Source organism: Hevea brasiliensis, chromosome 12 (assembly GCF_030052815.1).
Source record: "Hevea brasiliensis isolate MT/VB/25A 57/8 chromosome 12, ASM3005281v1, whole genome shotgun sequence".
NCBI lineage: Eukaryota > Viridiplantae > Streptophyta > Magnoliopsida > Malpighiales > Euphorbiaceae > Hevea > Hevea brasiliensis.
This window is the reverse complement of record NC_079504.1, coordinates 26207209-26228820: the sequence shown is the minus strand read 5'-3', so window position 1 is coordinate 26228820 and position 21612 is coordinate 26207209. Positions and strand designations below refer to the sequence as shown.

The 21612-nt window shown below is 36.6% G+C and overlaps 1 protein-coding gene across 2 annotated transcripts; it reads right to left on the bottom strand.

Moving 5' to 3' along the window:
- Positions 1-9546, bottom strand: LOC110647543 (receptor homology region, transmembrane domain- and RING domain-containing protein 2). Of its 2 annotated transcripts, XM_021801436.2 has the most exons (5): positions 9208-9546; positions 8619-8849; positions 7369-7443; positions 3655-4059; positions 1-1021 (listed from the first exon to the last, which is right to left on the bottom strand). In XM_021801436.2, exons 1-5 carry the CDS (start codon positions 9344-9346, stop codon positions 426-428), a joined length of 1446 nt encoding a protein of 481 aa, XP_021657128.2. In that variant the 5' UTR covers positions 9347-9546; the 3' UTR covers positions 1-425. The 2 variants fall into 2 exon arrangements, with proteins under 2 accessions (XP_021657128.2, XP_021657129.2); XM_021801437.2 differs by lacking the exon at positions 7369-7443 and having other exon boundaries at positions 9208-9543.
- Positions 9547-21612: the final 12066 nt, after the last annotated feature.

The following is a 21612-nucleotide window of genomic DNA, read 5'->3' as shown; positions in this document are numbered from 1 at the left end:
GAAAAGAAAAGCCAATTCATCAGCATCAAGCAAGGAGCACCTCCAGTGCACACTCTTCACAGTTAAATGGTTAGTGCCTTCCGGGTTAAACAATACTCGGCCAATCCAAACTGTTCAAACATTACATTTTAACGGAGCTTGATATAACACTCAAAAATTTTCTGAAACCTCAACTATAGTTATCCTTGGAAATTAACACATGGGACAGAATGGTATGATACAATGTACAAATCAGCGAGTGGTATGTCATGTTCCAGGCATTGCACAAGGAGAAAATCATCATATCGGACAAATCCAATCAAAACCTAATGCCCTAAGACATCTTGAGGTTTACAGGATGCAACAAATGCTGGTATGTTCCCAACAAATGCTGGTTTAGTTGGGCACACACCTAAAAGCTGCCAATCATAAAATGAAATCTCAAATTAACATTCAGGAAGCGACTGAGCGGAGGCAAATGGGGAGAAACTTGCTGCAGACTCGCTACAATGCAGTGGCTGCGGTTGATGACTTGAAGAACTTGAAAAACAAGGCAAGGCATTACTTGGGCTAGGAATATATGGAGACATGTATCTTGAGTTAAGAGGTGATATTGATGGGTAACCCAAGGAGTGGGGTGAAATTAAATGAGAAGCAATTGATCTTTGCGATGACACATGCCTAAGATCTGCTGAGCGGTGACTTACACTTAGAGATGGCGATTGGTGGTAGGACCTAAGAGATTGCTGGACATATGGAGTGCTAGAACGAGGACTATGAGAAACTGAAGGAGTTCGTGAAAATGGAATATGAGAAACTGATGGAGATCGCGATGATGTAGGGGCAATTTGTATGGCCAACGTCGATGCAGATCTAAAGGATGACAACATAGAAGAAGCCACAGATGCTGGGCTTGATGAAAGTAATGGTGTGGATTCTGATGCTGGCAGATCACCATTGCTAGTTCTTGCATCACGTTTACATACTGGGCAAAAAGTTCTCCATGTGGTAAGCCAGGAGTCCACACAAAAAGCATGGAATTCTGAACAGGTTCCAAGAACATATAATTCAGCTACTAAGCATATATACATAAAGAACAGACATTTTTTCAAATGCTTCAAGATGCATACATTATATATGAATGACAATTTACTGATTCACAATATATAGCAAGAATACACATATAAGGTATTTCTACACAACTTCTATGAAGATGCATGAGGTTTAACTTTCCTATGTTAGGTGCCACACATTACTGCCAGTACTCTCCATTCAAATGCCAGCAGCAATCTTGCCTAACTATATTGAATATTGATAATTTCAAGCAGGGAAATGATAAAAAGAAATTTTTCGTTTTGTGCACAAGTCAATAACCTGACTTCTGTGCAAGTCCATCAAGGCTTAGTTATGTGTTCAAAGACACAATGTTTCTCACACGATGGTTTATGGCATTACCATTAATCTATCTACCCAGGGTACCTTGCCTTCTTAAAAAGTTTCTTTCATTTAGTGGAGCAGTCAAGTGATAGAAATCAAGTGTTGGCCTACCATCTAAATGTTTACTAGCAAGAGCATGTATTAGCAAGTCAGTAAAGAAAACGCTTTGAACATAATGTGATTCCTTCATGTGAGGACTGGAGGTAATTCTAAGAGTTAACTTATGTACAAATGGAGGAGCAATTTAGTGTATAATCAATAGTGAAGTCACCCCTAGCAATTTTACAAAGGTTATTGAAGATAAAGGCTACTTTTAAGTTTAACATTGTATTACAGCATATGATACACAGTTACACACCATGTCATTGATCATAATCAGGTTTAGGTGGATTGTTTTATTTATGGTAAGGGAAATGAAAATGAAATAAATGAAGTTAAAAACAAACAAACAAACAAACAAGGAACTAACTCTTCTGACTGAATATGAAAAAGCCCATAAAACAACGAGCTAATATCATTTCTCCTTTATAGATTGAGATCTTCAAACCTATTGCACAAATAGCTAGCATAGCAGCCACTACAACTTAATTAATTGTTAGTTGAAAACAATTTGAGACAAGCAACTTGAATTTTCTTCTTTCATACAACCAAGGACAATACAATAATCAAAACTTTGGTCTTGCATATACTTTGACGAATTTTTAAATAAAATCACTGTTATGGATGAAAGTTATGTTGTAACTAACAAATTCTTTGATGAACTTCTCTTTGTATGATAATATTATCCACCTTTTGATGAATGCATTCATTTCTCATTTTATCTTTGAGCATTTCCATTTTATAAAAATATTTGATGTTATCATTCTCTTGTAGTTGCAAATCCCAATTTATACATAAAAATTTTTCTGCATCCCATTTATTGCACCCAAATTTACCATTCAACTTGGTAGATCCTCTACAATCACCACCCCACTAACTATAACAGCATTCTCCTCAACATTCCAATGCTAATAAACAATCCATTCAACTGAAGAAAATTATCATTCTTAGATATTTCTTAGTTACCAGGTTTCAGTACACTTTCATGCCCATCCATTTATTTATTGAACTCGACCATTTCCCTTTTTTTGGGTTACTTCAGAAATTCTAAAAGGAGATAGAAGCTGTCAGGGTTTGAACCTGTCTATTTAATTTCCTTTTAGTTTAGGAAAGCATGTTGCTATTGGCTGCATGTGAAGATTTGTATAGCTTGGTGAAGTGCTCCACCTACAAGCAGGGTTTTAGATAACGGCCAACACATAATGTAATGGCTATTATTTATAGGTTTTTTGGGGTACCATTACCGATAGCCCCCTTTAATAACCGCAGAAAAAAATTACAATGGGTAATGGCTGTTACCTACATGGGCAGATAAGGATTCTTCTTATTTGTGGCGCAGAGAGGCAGAGAGCTTATTTTGTTTCTATTTTCTACACTTCTCCATCTTTTTCTCTCAAATTTCCTATCTCAAATATTCTACCTACCTTCAGAAATCTTCATTTCTTGAGCTAAGACCATCAAATAGTGAAGGTTTATTTGAAGTGAATAAGAGCAATTAATCTACACTTCTACATTCATTCTCTCAACCCATTCAGGATCCTACTAGAAGTGTCACACTCCATATGTCCATCAGGATCCTAGCTATTTTAGTTTCAAATGGTTAATGCTAATTATGCCTAAGAATGATGGATTTAATGTCTTTATTTGAAGTATTTATGCTTATTATTTAGTTGTGCATCTTAATTTCAATTATAGTTTTGAATATCTATTCATTTCATAAACTTAGAAAATTTTCATAGCAATAGCTAATATTAATCTTCTTCTTTTTTTTCCACCACTTTCCTTGCTGGACCGGGGTGTGACCACAAAAGACATCTTTATGCTTGTCCAGGAAGAATAATAGGCAACCATTACTAACTAGGGTAAGATACCAACCCAACTTACAATAGTATTTAGTGCAACAGTCCACTTCTCATAATCCTATAAGTCCTAAAGAAAGAATAATAAACAGCAAAGACCACCAATATGTAACACCTTGCAAGGGCTGTTCCCCAGTAATTAAAGCTCTCTTGCAAACTACATATTTAAGAAACACCTTGCTTATGTATTAAAACACACATATTATTGAACATAATCTAAAAGTACATGACATCAAATTTATATGGGTGGGGTGGGAGGGGGAGGGGCCAGAAGACTTACTGTGTCGACATGGCAAAATCCTGAGCTTTTCCCCAACACTGTAGTCTTCAAGGCATATGGCACACGTTCTTGAAGTACAATTATCCTCTAGAACATCTGTAAATATTAGGCTTGGCATTGCTTTCACCAAGCGTCTGCTCATCCCATGGAACTCTCGGACATGAGAAGAACGAGGCCGCTCTGTTCTTATACGGTGCCTGCGAACAAAGAAACAAGTAGCCAGCACTGCAGACATGGTCAGCAGGGAAATAAAAGAGATTGCCATAATAGACCACGCCGAATTTTCAAAGCTTGGGATTAACCAAAGCTCCATGCCACTCAACCCAGCATACTTCCCGAGTGTTTCACCAGAAGATTTGGAAATAAATACAGCATGTATTTTTATACCAGTTGAATTCCCTGCCACTGCATGTTTTGCATGTATGCTAAGTTAGGATTTGCATAGCAACGAAAACTATTGTAATATAAATAAGATTGACAGAGAGGACAGATTATTTGTTGTCATCTATAAATGTGAGAGAATAGACACTCAAAGAAATTAACAAAATTAATGGACCATGTCCACCTTGCTTTTTAAAATGGTAACCTGACTGGTCTTTTAACTCAAAATGGTATCTTTTCTTAGTCACTCAAGCAAAATTTATCACATTAAGAATCATGAGAATGACAAATTGAAAATATAATGCATCATTCATCTAAAGATGAACAAATCTAGTCATTGTGCCGGTATACCACCTCATAATGCAAGACATTAGAGTAACTCCTGCATCCTTCTACCCTCGAATATTTGGAGAAAAAAAAAATCATAAAACAAATCTATATGTGTAATGCAGAGGATTTCTAAAAAACAAACTTAAACTATAACATAAAATATGAAGAAAACATCTCACAAATAAATTAGTGTTCTATTAGATGTTTGCAATGGGTTGAAAAGAAAAGAAGACACTATTGCAGTTTGAAATACAAATCCATTTCAGTTCAAACTATTCTTTACCACCTCATCTGAAACAAATAAAGAGAACATTATGACACAAGGCATGGAGGGGACTTCTGCACAGTTCTGATCAACAATTTGATTCAGGTTTCCCACTCCTCCTGTGAGCCTTTTTTTAAAGTTGTGCAATCATCATGATCTAAGAAACACATTGATGCAGAACAAGCTTTGATGCCAAATTAATGTAAAACATGAAACCAAAATCAAGAGGAAGAGAAACAAATTCTCAAAAACTACATTAAATCTGAAATAAGATAGAGAGAGAAGAAGAGAAGTTGTGAAAAGCTTGATGATCTTTCCTTCAAGCTTGACTGAAATTTATAGGATTTACAGGAATACAAAGAAGGAAGAAAACAGATTCTAGCCTAACTAATAGTAATATAATATCACAACAAATCCTACTTAATTACAAGAACAAATCAAGGCTAAATCACAGTGATATCTTAACACTCCCCCTCAAGCTGGAGTGTACATGTCATATGCTCCAATGTACACTCCAGCTTGTTAAAAATGTATTCGATCCTAGCTCCTCGTAGGGACTTAGTGAGTATATTTGCTAGCTGGTCATTTAACTTGACAAACTGGTAGCAATGCACCCTAATTCAATCTTTTGTCGAATAAAATGACAATCCACCTCTATATATTTGGCCCTTTCATGACAGACTGGATATGAGGCAATATTAAGAGCAACTTAATTGTCACATATTAACTTCATTTGCTTTATTTCTCCATATCTCAATTGTTGGAGAAGTTGCTTTAACCAAATAAGTTCACATGTAGCTAGGGCCATAGCTTGATATTCTGCTTCTGCACTTGATCTGGCGACTACATCCTGCTTTTTACTTTTCCAGGATATTAGATTTCCTCCAATTATGACACAGTATCCTAAAGTAGATCGCCTATCTGCCGGAGATCCTGCCCAATCTGCATCTAAGTACCCAACAACTTGTTAGTGGCTCTTATCTTCATAAAGCAAACCTTGTCCTAGAGCCCCTTTGATATATTTAAGAATGCATGTTACTGCATCCCAATGATTACTGCATGGAGCTTAGAGAAATTGACTAACCACACTCACGGCGAATGAAATATCTGGTCTTGTTATTGTGAGATAATTATTTTTCCAACCAATCTCTGAAATCTACCGGGGTCTTCCCAACGCTCCCCCTGTCCAGGGATAAGTTTAACATTTGGATTCATAGGAGTATCCACATACTTACAGTCTATCATATCTATTTCTTCAAGTATATCTAGAGTATATTTTCTTTGTGAAATAGCTATTCCTATTTTGGACTGTGCTACCTCAATCCCTAGAAAATACTTTAATTTTCCTAAATCTTTAGTTTGAAAATGACTGAGTAAGTGTTGCTTAAGTTGAGAAATGTCATCATTATCATTGCCTGTTATAACAATATCATCAACATAGACCACCAAAAAGATGCTCTTCCCATGCTTACCATGACAAAAGAATACTGAATGATCAGCTTCACTTCAAGACATTCCAAATTATTGTACTACAGTACTGAACTGCCCAAACCATGCTCTTGGAGACCACTTTAAACCATATGGTGACCATCGTAGACGGCACATCAAGCCAGAGTCCCCCTGAGCAACAAACCCAGGTGGTTGCTCCATGTGGACCTCTTCGGCTAGTTTGGCGAGTTCCCCATGTAAAAAGGCATGCTTAATATCCAGTTGATGCAGAGTCTAGTGATGCATTACTACTAAAGAAATAAGTAGAACGACTGAGGCAATTTTAGCTACTAGAGAGAATGTGTCACTGTAGTCAAGCCCATAAATTTAAGTGTATCCTTTGGCAACAAGACAGATTTTTAATCGATCAATTTTGCCATCACGACCCACTTTCATAGTGTATACCCAGTGATATTCAACAGTAGATTTTCCCTCTGGTAAAGGAACCAACTCTCAAGTTTCATTATCATGAATTGCAGTCATTTCCTCTATCATTGCATTGTGCCACCATGGATGTTCCAATGCCTCCCTAACAGTCTTAGGTATGGGGATATTAGATAAGGTAGAAACAAAGGTATAATAGGATGGGGATAAACAATGATAACTCAAACAATTACAAATCGGATGTGGGTTGAGAGATAAATGAATACCTTTTTGAATGGCAATGGAAGGAGTTGCTGCTTCTGCTAAATGCATGATTGGAGTAGGTTACAAAGGAACAGAAGAGTCATTAACAACTGTATCATGAATAGTAGTGTCATTCATGTTAGCAAAAGTGTGTGGACGACGAGAATAAACTCGAAAAGTTGGAGAATGATTGACTAGTGGAGGTGGAAGAATAGGAAAAGGAAGAGCTTTAGAGATGAGATTTTTATCTGTGGTGCTTGGGGAGAAATATGGGGAGGTTTCAAAGAAGGTTACATCGGCTAAGATAAAATATTTATTTGTTGCTGGATCATAGCACTTGTAACCTTTCAAAAGCCTAGAGTAGCCTAAAAAGACATACTTAACAAATTTAGGCTGAAGTTTGTCTTTTCCAAGAGTGTGATCATGAACAAAACAAATGCAACCAAACACACGTAATGGCAAATGATGAGGAATTTCTTCTGGAAATAGAATTGAGTGGGGACCTTGGTGTTGCAAGACAGGAGAAGGCATTTTGTTAATCAATTAACATGCTGTTAGAATGGCATCCCCCAGAAACAAAGAGGAACATGATAATGTATTAATAAGATACGAGTAGTTTCTACCAGATGTCGATTTTTTCGTTCGGCGACTCCATTTTGTTGAGGAGTATATGCATAAGAAATCTGATGAGTGATTCCCTGGGAAGACATGAAGTTGTTAAGAGAAGAAGATAAATACTCTTGAGCATTATCACTATGTAACACTTTTATTGTAACACCAAATTTAGTATGAATCTTCGCACAAAATTTTTGAAGTATGGGAAACAATTCAGAACAATTTTTCATTAAAAATACACAGGTGCAACGAGAATAATTATTAATAAAAGTAACAAAATAATGAAATCCCAAAGTTGAACAGACGCGACTAGGACCCCATATGTTTGAGTGAACAATTTCAAACATAGAGGTAGCTCTATTATTGATTTGCTTGGGAAATGACGCTCAAGTTTGTTTCCCAAGTTGACATGTCTCACACTCTAAAGAAGATAGAGAAGAAAGACTAGGTACTAATTTTTGAAGTTTGGTGAGACTTGGATGACCTAGACAACTGTGGTAAAGATCAGCGGATGTAGCGAAAGTAAAAACAACTGGTAGACTAGGATTGGATAGGTGATACAGTCCTTGTGACTCATGTACTTGATAAATTAAATTCAAATAAATACTTGATAAATTTTAAAATAAATTAGCATATTAGAAATAATTTTTTAAATTACCATTGTTTAGGACCTTTAGGTGCTTAATAGAATAAATGACACACACATACACATATACATAATTCTCTCCAATTCAAAGAAAATGGCAGCAAAAAAGGAATTGATGCCAAAACAGCTTATGTTTCAGGTAAATAATTTATTTTCCTTCATGGGTAAGTTGGGGAATCTGCTACCATCCTTTCTCATAATCCATAAGTAAGTTCTAATTTCCTAGTGAAAACCTCTCTGGTATTGTAGAATAAGACCAGTGAACTAGTACAGTTCATTTCCCAGCTTCTTTTCCTATGCCATCTAAAGCGAAAGGCAATAAAATCAGTGCAAACTCTTTGAAATTAGCTAAGCAATCAGGTTGCTTAACAGCCCAGGGCACATCCATCATACAGGTAGCAAGTGAATCATCCCTACCAAGGAAACTTACTGTCACAAGAATTACTGTAGAATGCGCCAAAATGTATGTAAGCAATCAATATTGCTAGCATTTTTCTTTTTGAAAAAAAAAAAAAGAAAAAGAAAATTCCAATGGAAATAAAACTCCATATCCCACAACATACTATCAAGTGATGATAATTTAATAATTTTAGCATGGGAAAGAGAAATTACTTGAAACCAAGATGCCGTCATCTTCATTGTCATAGACAATCGCAGCTTTGAACCCAGCCTTTTGTGCTATTCTAACTTTATCATCAAAGCTACACCCTCCTCTTATAATTAACACATATGGGGAGCTAATATTTGAAGCTTTTCCAACTTTATTTCTCAAATCTGAACACGCATCAAGGGGCTCTGCCAAATACAATGCCCCACATTCACCTGAGCTCTTAACTGCTGGAGCTGAAAATCATCAGCAACATCAGGGATCAGAACATGCATTAACATTACATACAATGAACATATGCACAGAAAAAAAAATCTGGATTTCACTTCTTTACACAAGTTCGTTGCTTAATTTTCAACATGAACCTATTACACTATCAAAAACAATCTAAAGAAAGAAAACGTATTTAAGTACCTATAAATCCAATTAATCTATCAAAGCAGTAAAACCCCAAGTTTCAACTTAATTAATTCCAATATTTTTTGCGTAGACTTCCTATTTTTCTTTGTCCCTTCAAAATTCCCCAAAAAAAAAAGGAAAGCAGTTTTACTTTCTAGGGCAAAAACCATTAAAGGAGGGAAAAAAAAACTCAACCGAAATTAGCTTCAACATCATCGAAAGACAGAGTAATGTTGCCGCCAATCAAAACCACACTAGCCGAGGTCATCGAACAGCAAGCAGATAAAGAGATGAAGAAAATAACAACAACAACAACAACAACAATCCGTTCCATTGTCGATTCCCAAAAGAAACGCACAAAACCCTAAAAGGAATTATTGAGAAAAATAGAATCAAAGATGTGATTTTAAGTAAGGGTTTTGATTTGGAAGACGATGGATACATCGGCTTCCATTAGAGAGAGAATAATTGAATATTTTGTTTCTGAAATTGGGTTTTGATGCTTTTTGCTGTTCATTAAAGGCAATTTTTTTATTTTTATTAGGCCGAAAAGGGATGGAAATATACGGATAAAGGAAACTTTGCTTTGGTGCTTTAAAGGATATGTATTTTCTGAATTATTTATTTATTTATTTTTGCTGTTATTATTTGGGCTGGTTAATTAATTATACTGATGAGTTGGAAAATATTGAGTGAACTGACTATTGAATTGAAACATGTATATGATTCAATGAGTCATCTGACTATAATTTTAAATTATTTTTTAAAAAAATATAATAATATTAACATTTTAATACTTAATAATTTTAATGTTATTTAGTAATTATTTTTTTTAATTTGTAATAATACAATAAATTTTTTAAAATATTATTTTTTTATTTTAATATACAATTAATATTTCTTAAATATTAAGAACATAGATAATACATATAAATATATTTTAATAAATAACGAAAAGTTATTTTAAAAATAAAAATAAATTTGTTAAATTTAATAAATATAATATTTAATTATATTTTAATAATTCACTGATTAAACTGTTTGAATAATCGCTCTCTCAACCGGATCAAATCTTGAGACAAGCTTGATAACCATGCCTAAAAGGGTTCAAATTAGTCTTTTGAAAGAATTTTTTGGATGAGAATTTTTTGAGAGAAAAATTGATTATAAAATTAATTATAAAAATCGTTATCAAGAAAAGGAAAAATAAATTTGGACATAAATTTTTGAGAGAAAAAATTTAATAATTGAGTTACAGTGGGTTACAAAAATCAGTTGCTATAAGCAATCAATAGATAATCGATTGTAAATAATAATTAATTTTAGCAATCGATTGTAAATCAGTTGCTAATTTTAGAATTAATTAAAATAATTATTTAATTTAGTAAGTAATTCTTTAAATCGGTTGCAATTAGCAATCAATTTTAAAATCAGTTGATATTAGTAATAGATTTTAGCAATTGATTTTAAAATATGTTATTAATCATATATTTAAAGTTTTTCTAATATTAATTAGCAACTGATTTAGCAATCAATTATTAAATCAATTGTTAAATTTTTTTAAATTTAAATATTTTACTAAAAAAACTGAAATTACAAATCGATTACAAAATTAATTACTAATAGCAATCGATTTTAGTCAGTTACAATAATCGATTGCTAAACTGATTTTTTTTTAGTGAATGTCAAGCCAAAAGAACTGAAATCAGAGTGATACTTATTTGACTTGTACATTTAAAAATTATCTCAATAGACTTGAAACCAGAGTGATACTTCTTCCTATTTGGTCAGGTGTATAAAGCCTTCAAATTTAATAGATAGAGAAGCAACCAATCTTACTTTGCAATTGGAAACCATCAGAGGATGGAAGGGAAGCTTCAATCACCATAAGCAGTAAGAATATCATATAAAGCAAATTAACAGACTCTCGCTTCTCTGTATGCCCAGTATAATACTTGTTACTACAGCCATGTGTAACAAAAATAGAAAAAACGTAGATGAAATAGACTCTAGCATTAAAATGACTCCAATTAAAGATTTTAAGTGCTTTAATTTATATCTTTTTCTGTCCATTTTTTATTGGCTCAATATTTTCTTTAGTGGGAATTGTTTTGTAGGTACCAATATATACCATTGAGGATAGTATAACACGTTCATAATAAAAATTAGTTTCCCTTTCCCAATTAGTGAGCTATTGACTAGTTCTGTTCAATTTAATTATTGAATACAGTTAATAATTGATAATGAATAGTAGGTAACTGAAAGTTGTTACTAATAATTTATTATAATTGATATATTTTATGTGTTTGATAAAGCTACATGTTACTGTAAAATGACTAATAATTAAGTATGTATGTCAGATTCTTAATTTTATTATTGAAATACATATAATTATTAATTTATTATATAACATATTAAAAATATAATTATTTTTTAAGTATATATAAAAATAAACATTATAATTATTATATCTATAATATATTATATTTATTTATTATTTATTTATAATTTTAAATAATATATTGATATAAAAAATTATTTTAAAGACAAAAATTTTATAAATAATAAAATTTTAAAAAAGATAATATAGTCTAAATAAAAAATCAAATCAAATCAACTATTAACTGATGAGAAATAACTTTAAAACTAGAAATAATAAAAATAGCAGTATATGTGTGCCCTATCAGTTGCCTATTCTATTAACTAAACATTCACCTATTTAGATGTCTATCATCTATTAGCTACACCCAAAAAGTAAACTAAACACCACTCCATCACTTTCTAATGTGCTGCCTAGGGACGGATGTAGGATTAATTGTGAAAGGCCAAAATTAAAATAGTCACATAATTATTATGGGGTTAGTTGGGTAGAAAGAGTCAAATTTTACTAATGGGCTATATTCAAATGTTCTAAGTTTAGACCATATATCATAACTTTTAAGATTGAAAGTAATTGTATTTGAACATTGCAATCTTTTAAAATTGAACAGAATATTGGTCAAATTATATTTTAATTCATTATTAATACGAGATTTATATAAATAATTAAGTTATTTTACACATAAAAATCTATCACGACCCAACTTATGGGCCAGACCGGCACTAGGACCTGGACCAGCCTAAAGCCCCCGAGGCCAGTAGTAAGGCCTGACTAATCCTTAACCCAATCCTAAGGCCCATTTAAGCCCAATTTCAAGAATTCAACAGTTTTTTTTTTTATATTGTAAATAATATATATATATATATATATATATATATATATATATATATATATATATATATATATATATATATATATATATATATATATATATATTTGAGGAGCTCAGCTCACCCTTCACATACTCATCATGTCTTAAATCAAATGGGAGCTTAGCTCTCTCATCCAATCCAATCACACTCACGCATACATGCATTTAATGTTCTTACAGATTCAACATAATATTATATTACAGTCCCAAATTGATTAAAATACTCCTAACACATGCAGAGACTAAAATTTGGCTAAATTGTACAAAATACATTAGATATTACTAATTGACTTGTGAAGAAGAGGAGCAGGTTAGTCACAACAAGTAATCCTACACATCACATCATAACAGCAAAAAAGCAATTTGGAGCACTCACACACCCAATAATGTTCAAACAGTACATATATGAAAGTTGATCCCTATACAGCTTTCTTAATCCAACCTGTACTAGTAAATGTCTCTCAAGCTAGACTTTCGCTTGATAAACCAAATGTGAGGACTAGCGAGATCATCTCGAGCTGTGCCAACCCTGACTTATCCATAAAGGACCGGGTCCCAGCAAGTGTCTCTCAAGCCACGTCTACTCATCCTATCCATATCCAATACCACACACCACACGCACGCCAACGCACGCACACTGCTCCAAATTACCATAAACAACATCCATGGCACTTCATCAATTAAGAATGCAATATAAAATGTGCCTAGTATTTAACTACATAGATACATATTTATAAGTGATACATGGACATGTCTGAACATATAATAATATTGAAGTTATAATTAAAATTAATATTTTACTCACAGACTTGAACCAAGGTCACTGCGGCGGCTGGATGGAGAAGAAAGGCTGTCCCGGCTCACCTGATAATTTCATTGCAATTATTTAATATATTTGACTCAATATAAGTTTAGAAAGGACCAAAGATACCTTAAGTCGTGCTAAAAATCTGACAGAGTCTCCCTTATACATAGGACCTACTCAACCTACAAAAGGGCTCAAAATGCACTTCTATATCCACAAGTCACACATCCACAACTCAATCACATCACACAGCCCCTCCTGGGCCCATCCAAATAGTCAACAATCACAATTTAAAAAATTATAATTTAGTCCCTACAATTAACCCTTTTGTAAAAACTACCCAAATGAGCTCTAAAAATTCTAAAACTTTGTCCCGTGGTCCTTAGCAATATTATTAAGCTAATGCAAAAGGAATTATAATTTTCTAACCTACCACGAATATTTTATAGATTTTTAATTGAAATCAGGCACTAGATAATTAAGAAAAAGTAAGGTTCGGGTTTACCTATGCCAATTTTGACCTTGGGGACACGTCCGGAATGCCTGAAAATGGTGGGGTAGCCTATAATTTTGACCCAATTCTGAAACTTTTTCGATAGCCTGCCTGCTAGGCCCGAAATTGCAAATCCGAGCAACTGTTGAATTTCTATGAATTGAAGGTACCTACGTGAAGCCCACAACACGGGGGTTAGTACATAATTTTTATGAAATTTATTAAGCTCATTTAGTACTCGAAAAAATACTACGAAGTTCCATGGGACCTACCGAAAAACGGTGTCAGAAAAATTCGAAATGGTTGGCTCGAAGCTCTCGTCGAGGGGAGCACTCCAGTACTCTCAGATTTTTCGTGGGGTTCACAGTTTACGAGAAATCTAGCTCAAAAGTCGAAATGGGCTAAAACTTCTCGGACAAAAATAGGCAAATTGCTCAATCGATTTTTGTGTTCTTGGTGTCTATGGAAAGCTCTCGAGGTGTAGATGGGTTTTGGGATAAGACTCAGTCTAATCAGTGGCCGGATTAGCCCAAAAAGTCGAAGCATCGTGCGGCGCATTGAAGGGATTACGCATGCATTTTTCGGGCCACTGGAGCAGCGGCCGGCGGTGGGGGAGGTCCTTGGAGGCTCGCCGGCGAGCTGGGGAGGGAGGGGCAGCAGTGGGGCGGCAAGAGGAGGGGAGAGAAGAGAGAAAATAAGGGAGAGAGGGAAGGCGTCGGGACACGCGGGGAAGAAGAGAAGAAAAGGAAGAGGGATGATCCAATTCGATCAGTCCGACCCGATCCGGTTCGATTCGGCCAGTCCAATTCAAGATACCCAAAATTGAATTTTTACTTGCCCTGGAACCAAAAACGAGACCCAAAAATTTTGAAAAAATTTCAGAAAACTCAGAAAAATTCATAGAGTCTAAATATATTTTTAGTTTTGTCACGTGGTCTTTAAATTAATTTTTAAAAATCACCAAAGTTTTATATTTTCGAAAAATCAAACTCGATTTCCAAAATTTGAAAAATTTCAAATAATTTCCTAAAATTTAAATAAAATAAAATATTAATAGCTACCCATAAAATAATTAATTTAAAAATTAGGGGTGTTACATTCTTCCCCCCTTACAAAAAATTCATCCTCAAATTTTTACACAAGGCAGAATAAAAGAACAGAGTTACACATTGAACAAATAAGGGTACTTGCTATGCATGTCCTACTTTGACTCCCAGGTGCATTCTTCTACTGATTAGCTCCTCCATAACACCTTAACTATAGGGATCTGTTTCGACCTTAGTTACCTCACTTGGTAGTCCACTATGGCTACTGGCTGCTCCTCAAACGTCAAGTCTTCTTTCAGCTCTACTGTATCCTGTTGTAGCACATGAGAGGGATCAGGTATGTATTTCCTGAGCATGGAGATGTGAAATACAGGATGAACATGAGAAAGGCTGGGTGGTAACTCCAACCGATAGGCAACTACTCTAACTCTATCAGTAACCTCAAAAGGTCTAATATACAGAGGTACCAACTTGCCCTGCTTTCCAAATCTCATAACTCCCTTCATCGGAGAAACCTTCAGGAATACATAATCACCTACTGCAAACTTTACATCTCTCCGTCTGGGATCTGCGTAACTCTTTTGCCTACTGAAAGCCGTTTTCAATTGTTTCCTAATTAAAGGAACCATCTCAGAAGTGTATTGCACCAGGTCTACATCATGCACCTTTGCTTCTCCCATTTCTGTCCAACACAGAGGAGACCTACACTTTCTGCCATACAGCGCCTCATAGGGTGCCATCCCGATACTGGAATGATAACTATTATTGTAGAAAAACTCCACCAAGGGTAGCTGATAATCCCATTGACCTCCAAAATCTAGGACACACATACGAAGCATATCCTCCAGTGTCTGAATTGTCCTTTCAGACTGCCTGTCTGTCTGGGGGTGGAAGGCGGTACTAAAGTTTAACTGTGTGCCAAGTGCCTCCTGCAACTTTCTCCAAAATTGAAAAGTGAACTGGGGCCCTCTGTTAGATATAATGGAAGCAGAAACTCCATGCAATCTGACTATTTTTTGAATATAGAGCCTATCGTATTATGCAACAGAATATGTGGTTTGCACAAGCAAAAAATGAGCTGATTTAGTTAGACGATCTATAATTACCTATATCGAATCATATCCCCGTGTGGTACGAGGCAACCCAGTTGTAAAATCCATTGTGATCATTTCCCACTTCCATTCCGGGATAGGGAGTTCTTGCAGCTTCCCTGACGGCTTCTGGTGTTTAAACTTCACCTTCTGACAAGTCAAGCACTTGGACACAAAGTCTGCTATGTCTCTCTTCATGCCATTCCGCCAGTAACTATCCTTCACATCATGGTACATCTTAGTGGAGCCTAGGTGGACACTATAGGGTGTATAGTGTGCCTCTTGCATGATCTCATTCTTGAGGTTGTCCACGTCAGGCACACAAATCCTGGAACCTTGCATAAGAGCGCCATCACTAGCAAATCCAAATTCACAACCTTCACCCTGCTGCACTCTTTCTATAATCTTTATTAATTGTAGGTCCATGTGCTGAGAAACTCTGATTCTGTCTCGCAGGTCTGGTCTTACTAAAAAATGGGCCAATAATACCCTCTCATCTGAAATATCCAAGATCAGACCTTGATCCATTAACCCATGTATTTCCTGTATCAACGGTCTCCTCTCCGCTGATATGTGCGCCAAGCTGCCAGAAGATTTCTGCTCAAAGCATCTGCTACTACATTGGCCTTCCCAGGATGATACTGGATGGTACAATCATAGTCCTTTAGAAGTTTCATCCATCTCCTCTGCCTCAAGTTTAAATCCCTCTATTGGAAGATGTACTTCAAACTCTTGTGGTCAGTATATATCTCACACACTTCACCATACAGGTAGTGTCTCCAGATCTTTAATGCAAAGACTACAACCGCTATTTCCAAATCATAGGTGGGGTAGTTTCGCTCATGCCTCTTTAGCTGCCTTGAAGCATAAGCCACTACTTTCCCATGCTGCATTAAAATACACCCTAAACCAGCTCTGGAGGCATCACAGTACACAGTATATCCTTCACCACTCATCGGTAATGTCAACACAGGGGTTGTAGTTAGATATTCCTTAAGCTTCTAGAAGCTCTCCTCACAATCATCTGTCCAAATGAATGGAATATTCTTCTGAGTTAACTTAGTTAGGGGAGCTGCTATCCTGGAGAAATTATGTACAAAACATCTATAGTAGCCAGCTAGGCCCAGAAAACTTCGCACCTCAGTGACTGTTGTAGGCCTAAGCCAATCAGTTAGCCCCTCAATTTTCTTGGGATCCTTTGAATGCCTTCATATAAACCATGTGTCCCAAGAATGAGATGCTTCCTAGCCAAAATTCACATTTTAAAAATTTGGCTTATAGCTGGTGCTCCCTCAAAGCCTGCAACACTATCCTTAAATGCCACACATGTTCTTCCTCGGTCTGAGAGTATACTAAAATGTCATATATGAATACGATGATAAAATGGTCTAGGAATGGCCCGAACACCCTATTCATTAAGTCCATGAAGGCCGCTGGTGCATTGGTGAGTCCAAAAGACATCACCAAGAACTCATAATGACCATATCTTATCATGAACGCTGTCTTGGGCACATCCTCATTCCTGATTCTCAACTGATGGTAGCCTGACCGTAGATCTATTTTGGAAAAGAATCTAGCCCCTTGGAGCTGATCAAACAGATCATCGATCCAAGGAAGTGGGTACTTGTTCTTCACAGTCACCTTGTTCAGCTGTCTATAATCAATACACAACCTTAAGGACCCATATTTCTTTCTCATAAATAGAACAGGAGCACCCTAGGGGGAGGTACTTGGACGGATAAAACCCTTGTCCAAAAGCTCCTGTAGTTGCTCCTTCAATTCTACAACTGCCATCTTGTAAGGTGGCATTGATATGGGGTTTGTACCCGGCATAATGTCAATGCAAAATTATATTTCCCTTCCTGGTGGTAACCCTGGAAGCTCCTCAGTGAAGACATCGATAAATTCTCTGACAACAGGAACATTCTCAATGTTAACACCTTCTACAGATGTATCTCTAACCAATGCCAAATACCCTTGACACCCACGCCTCAACATTTTTCTAGCACTAATTACTGACACCAAGTTATATGGAGCCACGCTCCTGTCACCATCAAAACTAACTCTTCCATACCAGGTATATGAAAGTACACCCTTTTGTTTCTGCAGTCTAAAGTGGCATAATGAGTTACCAGCTAATCCATTCCCAAAATTACATCGAAATCCATTATTGGTAGAGGAACCAAGTTTGCTGGGAGGATCCTTCCATCCACTACCACTGGGCTACCCGGAAAAACCATATCCACATCTATGTTGTCACTAAGAGGGGTAGCTACAGACAAGAGGCATTCTAAAGTTGTAGGGTTCCTACCTAATCTCATGGCAAAAACAGGGGAGACAAATGAGTGTGTAGCACCCGGATCTATTAAAACAATTGCATGGTCAAGGTGAAAACCCGAGCTTGACCCCTACCTTGCATTGTAGAACCCTGAAATTGACTTCTACCTCCTGACTTGCCTCTAAATCCACGTCCTCCTTGTCCTTGGCCCTATTAACCACTGAACTGACTGCCAGCCATGCTAGAAGCACCAGGATACAATTAACGAGGAACATTTGCAATAGAACCCTGTGACCCCATTTGTGGCTCGCTGAACATGGGACATTCTCTAGCAAAGTGACCCTGCTGGCCACACTAGAAACATACTCCTGAACCCATCATACAAGATCCTGAATGTCCTCTTACACACTGCGTGCAAGTTGCCAAGGAGGATCCTGAACCAGATCCAGAACTGCTGTAACCTGAACTGTGACCACTGCTAGATCCATACCCTAGTTTGAATCCTCGAGATCTGTGTTTAAAACCACCCTTTTTATTGTTTCTACTTCTTCCTCTGTAATGACTTTGGCCTCCACTATCCGTGGTACTCATGTGGGGAACACCTGAAGAACCCTCTGCTCTGTTCTTCTTTGCCTTTTCGCTGTCATCTCTTGTATAGCTAATTTCAATCTATCAGGCTCAATCAACTACCACATCGAAAGACTGATCAGACATCATGGCCTGGTTTGCATACCTCCTATCTAGCCCCTTTAGGAACCTCTTTACCTTTATACTTTCTGTAGCCACTGCTGTGGGGGCATACCTACTCAGTTCCAAAAGTTTAGTAGCATATTCATCTACGGATCTGCCATTCTGCCTTAAGGCCTCAAAGGCCCACTGCTTTTGGTCTCTGAAGCTTTCTGGCACAAACCTGTTGATGAACAGTTCCACAAACTGGGTCCAAGACAATCCCTTAATGCGAGGTAGTACGTAGTCTATCATCCACTGCCTTGGCACTGGCCCCAATACATGCTGCACACACTCTACCAATCTCCTGTCAATTAACTGCAGTTCCACCCCTGCCTGTTTATAGGAGTCCAAAAACTGGTAAGCATCATCAGTTACATCATAGATACCAAGCACCAACTTCTTAAAATTAATTATTTATTTGTAAGGTTCCCCTCTTGGTGCGGTGGGCTACTGCTGTTGTAGAGGGTGGACCATATATTGTGCCATCATATTGATGGTTCTCTGCAATCCAGCTAGGGTAGTTGCCATTGGGTCCATAGGACCCTGGGCCACAAAAGACTGTTCCTGTACTGGTGGCAGCTCTAGGTCTCTTGCCCCACCTCCTCAGGGCAGGCGCCTCATCCTGTGCTGACACCTCGTCTGGCACATCTCATTCTGATGTAGTGGCAGCTCTTCTACTTCTATGCATTTTCCTGAAATTCAACAGCATTAGCCCACAAAAATTCAAAATGGCATATTACACAGCTCTATATACTCATATTTACACACAATTATTTAAAGCAGAAATTAGAAGCAAGGATGATAATGCAAGGACGAATGTGGACCCTATTCTCCGCATGTGACTCCTATTAGACTCTTCCCAAAACTTTAGACATATATTCCCTATGAATCTAGAGCCTAAGCTCTGATACCACATTTGTCACGACCCAACCTATGAGCTGAACCGACACTAGGACCTGTGCCAACCTAAAGCCCCCAAGGCCCGTAGTAAGCCTGACTAATCCTTACCCAATTCTAAGGCCCATTTAAGCCCAATTTCAAGAATTCAACTGGATAGAGTTTGGCCATAATATGGACCATACAACGGGGAGTTTTTGACTCGCCCTACCTATAAACACAATATATATAACAATTTGGGGAGCTCAGCTCACCCTCCATATTCTCATCATGTCTTAAATCAAATGGGAGCTCAACTCCCTCATCCAATCCAATCACACTCACACATACATGCATTTAATGTTCTTACAAATTGAACATAATATTATATTACAGTCCAAAATTGATTAAAATACTCCTAACACATGCGGAATCTAAAATTTGGCTAAATTGTACAAAATATATTAGATATTACTAATTGACCTGCGAAGAAGAGGAGCAGGTTAGTCACAACAAGTAATCCTCCTGTAGCCTAGAAAAATAAGGTGAACAAGAGTGAGCATTTGACTCAGAGAGTAAAATACCAATTTTAACTATAATTTCTATAGCTACTTAGAGCTAATGCATCCTAAAGAGTGGAATGCAACACCATCAAAATTTTCATACACATCACATCATAACAGCAAAAAGGCAATTTGGAGCACTCACACACCCAGTAACGTTCAAACAGTACAAATATGGGAGCTGATCTCCTATGCAGCTCTCTTAATCCAACCTCTGCCAGCGAGTGTCTCTCAAGCCAGACTTTCGCTTGATAAACCAAATGCGAAGGCTAGCGAGATCATCTCGAGCCGTGCCTACCCTGACTTATCCATAAAGGACTAGGTCCCAGCGAGTGTCTCTCATGCCGTGTTTGCCCGTCCTATCCATATCCAATACCACACACCTCACGCACGCCAACACACGCATTCTGCTCCAAATTACCATAAATAACATCCATGGCACTTCATCAATTAAGAATGCAATATAAAATGTGCCCAGTATTTAACTACATAGATACATATTTATAAGTGATGCATGGGCATGCCTGAACATATAATAATACTGAAGTTATAATTAAAATTAATATTTTACTCACAGACTTGAATCGAGGTCACTGCGGCGGCTGAGCATAGGAGGAAGGCTGTCCCGGCTCACCTGACAATTTCGTTACAATTATTTAATATATTTGACTCAATACAAGTTTAAAAAGGACCAAAGATGCCCTAAGTCGTGCCGAAAATCCGACAGAGTCTTCCCTATACCTAGGACCTACCCAACCTGCAAAAGGGCTCAAAATGCACTTCTATATCCACAAGTCACACATCCATAACTCAATTACATCACATGGCCCCTCTTGGGCCCATCCAAACAGTCAACAATCACAATTTAAAAAATTACAATTTAGTCCCTACAATTAACCCTTTTGCAAAAACTACTCAAATGAACTCTAAAAATTCTAAAACTTTGCCCCGCAGTCCTTAGCAATATTATTAAGCTAATGCAAAAGGAATTATAATTTTTTAACTTACCACGAATGTTTTATAGATTTTTAATCAAAATCAGGCACTAGATAATTAAGAAAAAGTAAGGTTTGGGTTTACTTATGCCAATTCCGACCTTGGGAACGCGTCTGGAATGTCTGAAAATGGTGGGGTAGCCTATAATTTTGATCCAATTCTAAAACTTTTTTGGTAACTTGCCTGTCCGGTCCGAAATTGCAAACCCGAGCAAATGTTGAATTTCCGCAAATTGAAGGTACCTACGCGAAGCCCACAATACGGGAGTTAGTACATAATTTTTACGGAATTTATTAAGCTCATTTAGTGCTAGAAAAAATACTGTGAAATTCCATGGGACCCACCGAAAAACGGTGTCGAAAAAATTCAAAATGGGTATTGCCGCGAAGCTCTCGCCAAGGGGAGCACTCTGGTACTCTCGAATTTTTCGTGGGGTTCACGGTTTACGAGAAATCTAGCCCAAAAGTCAAAG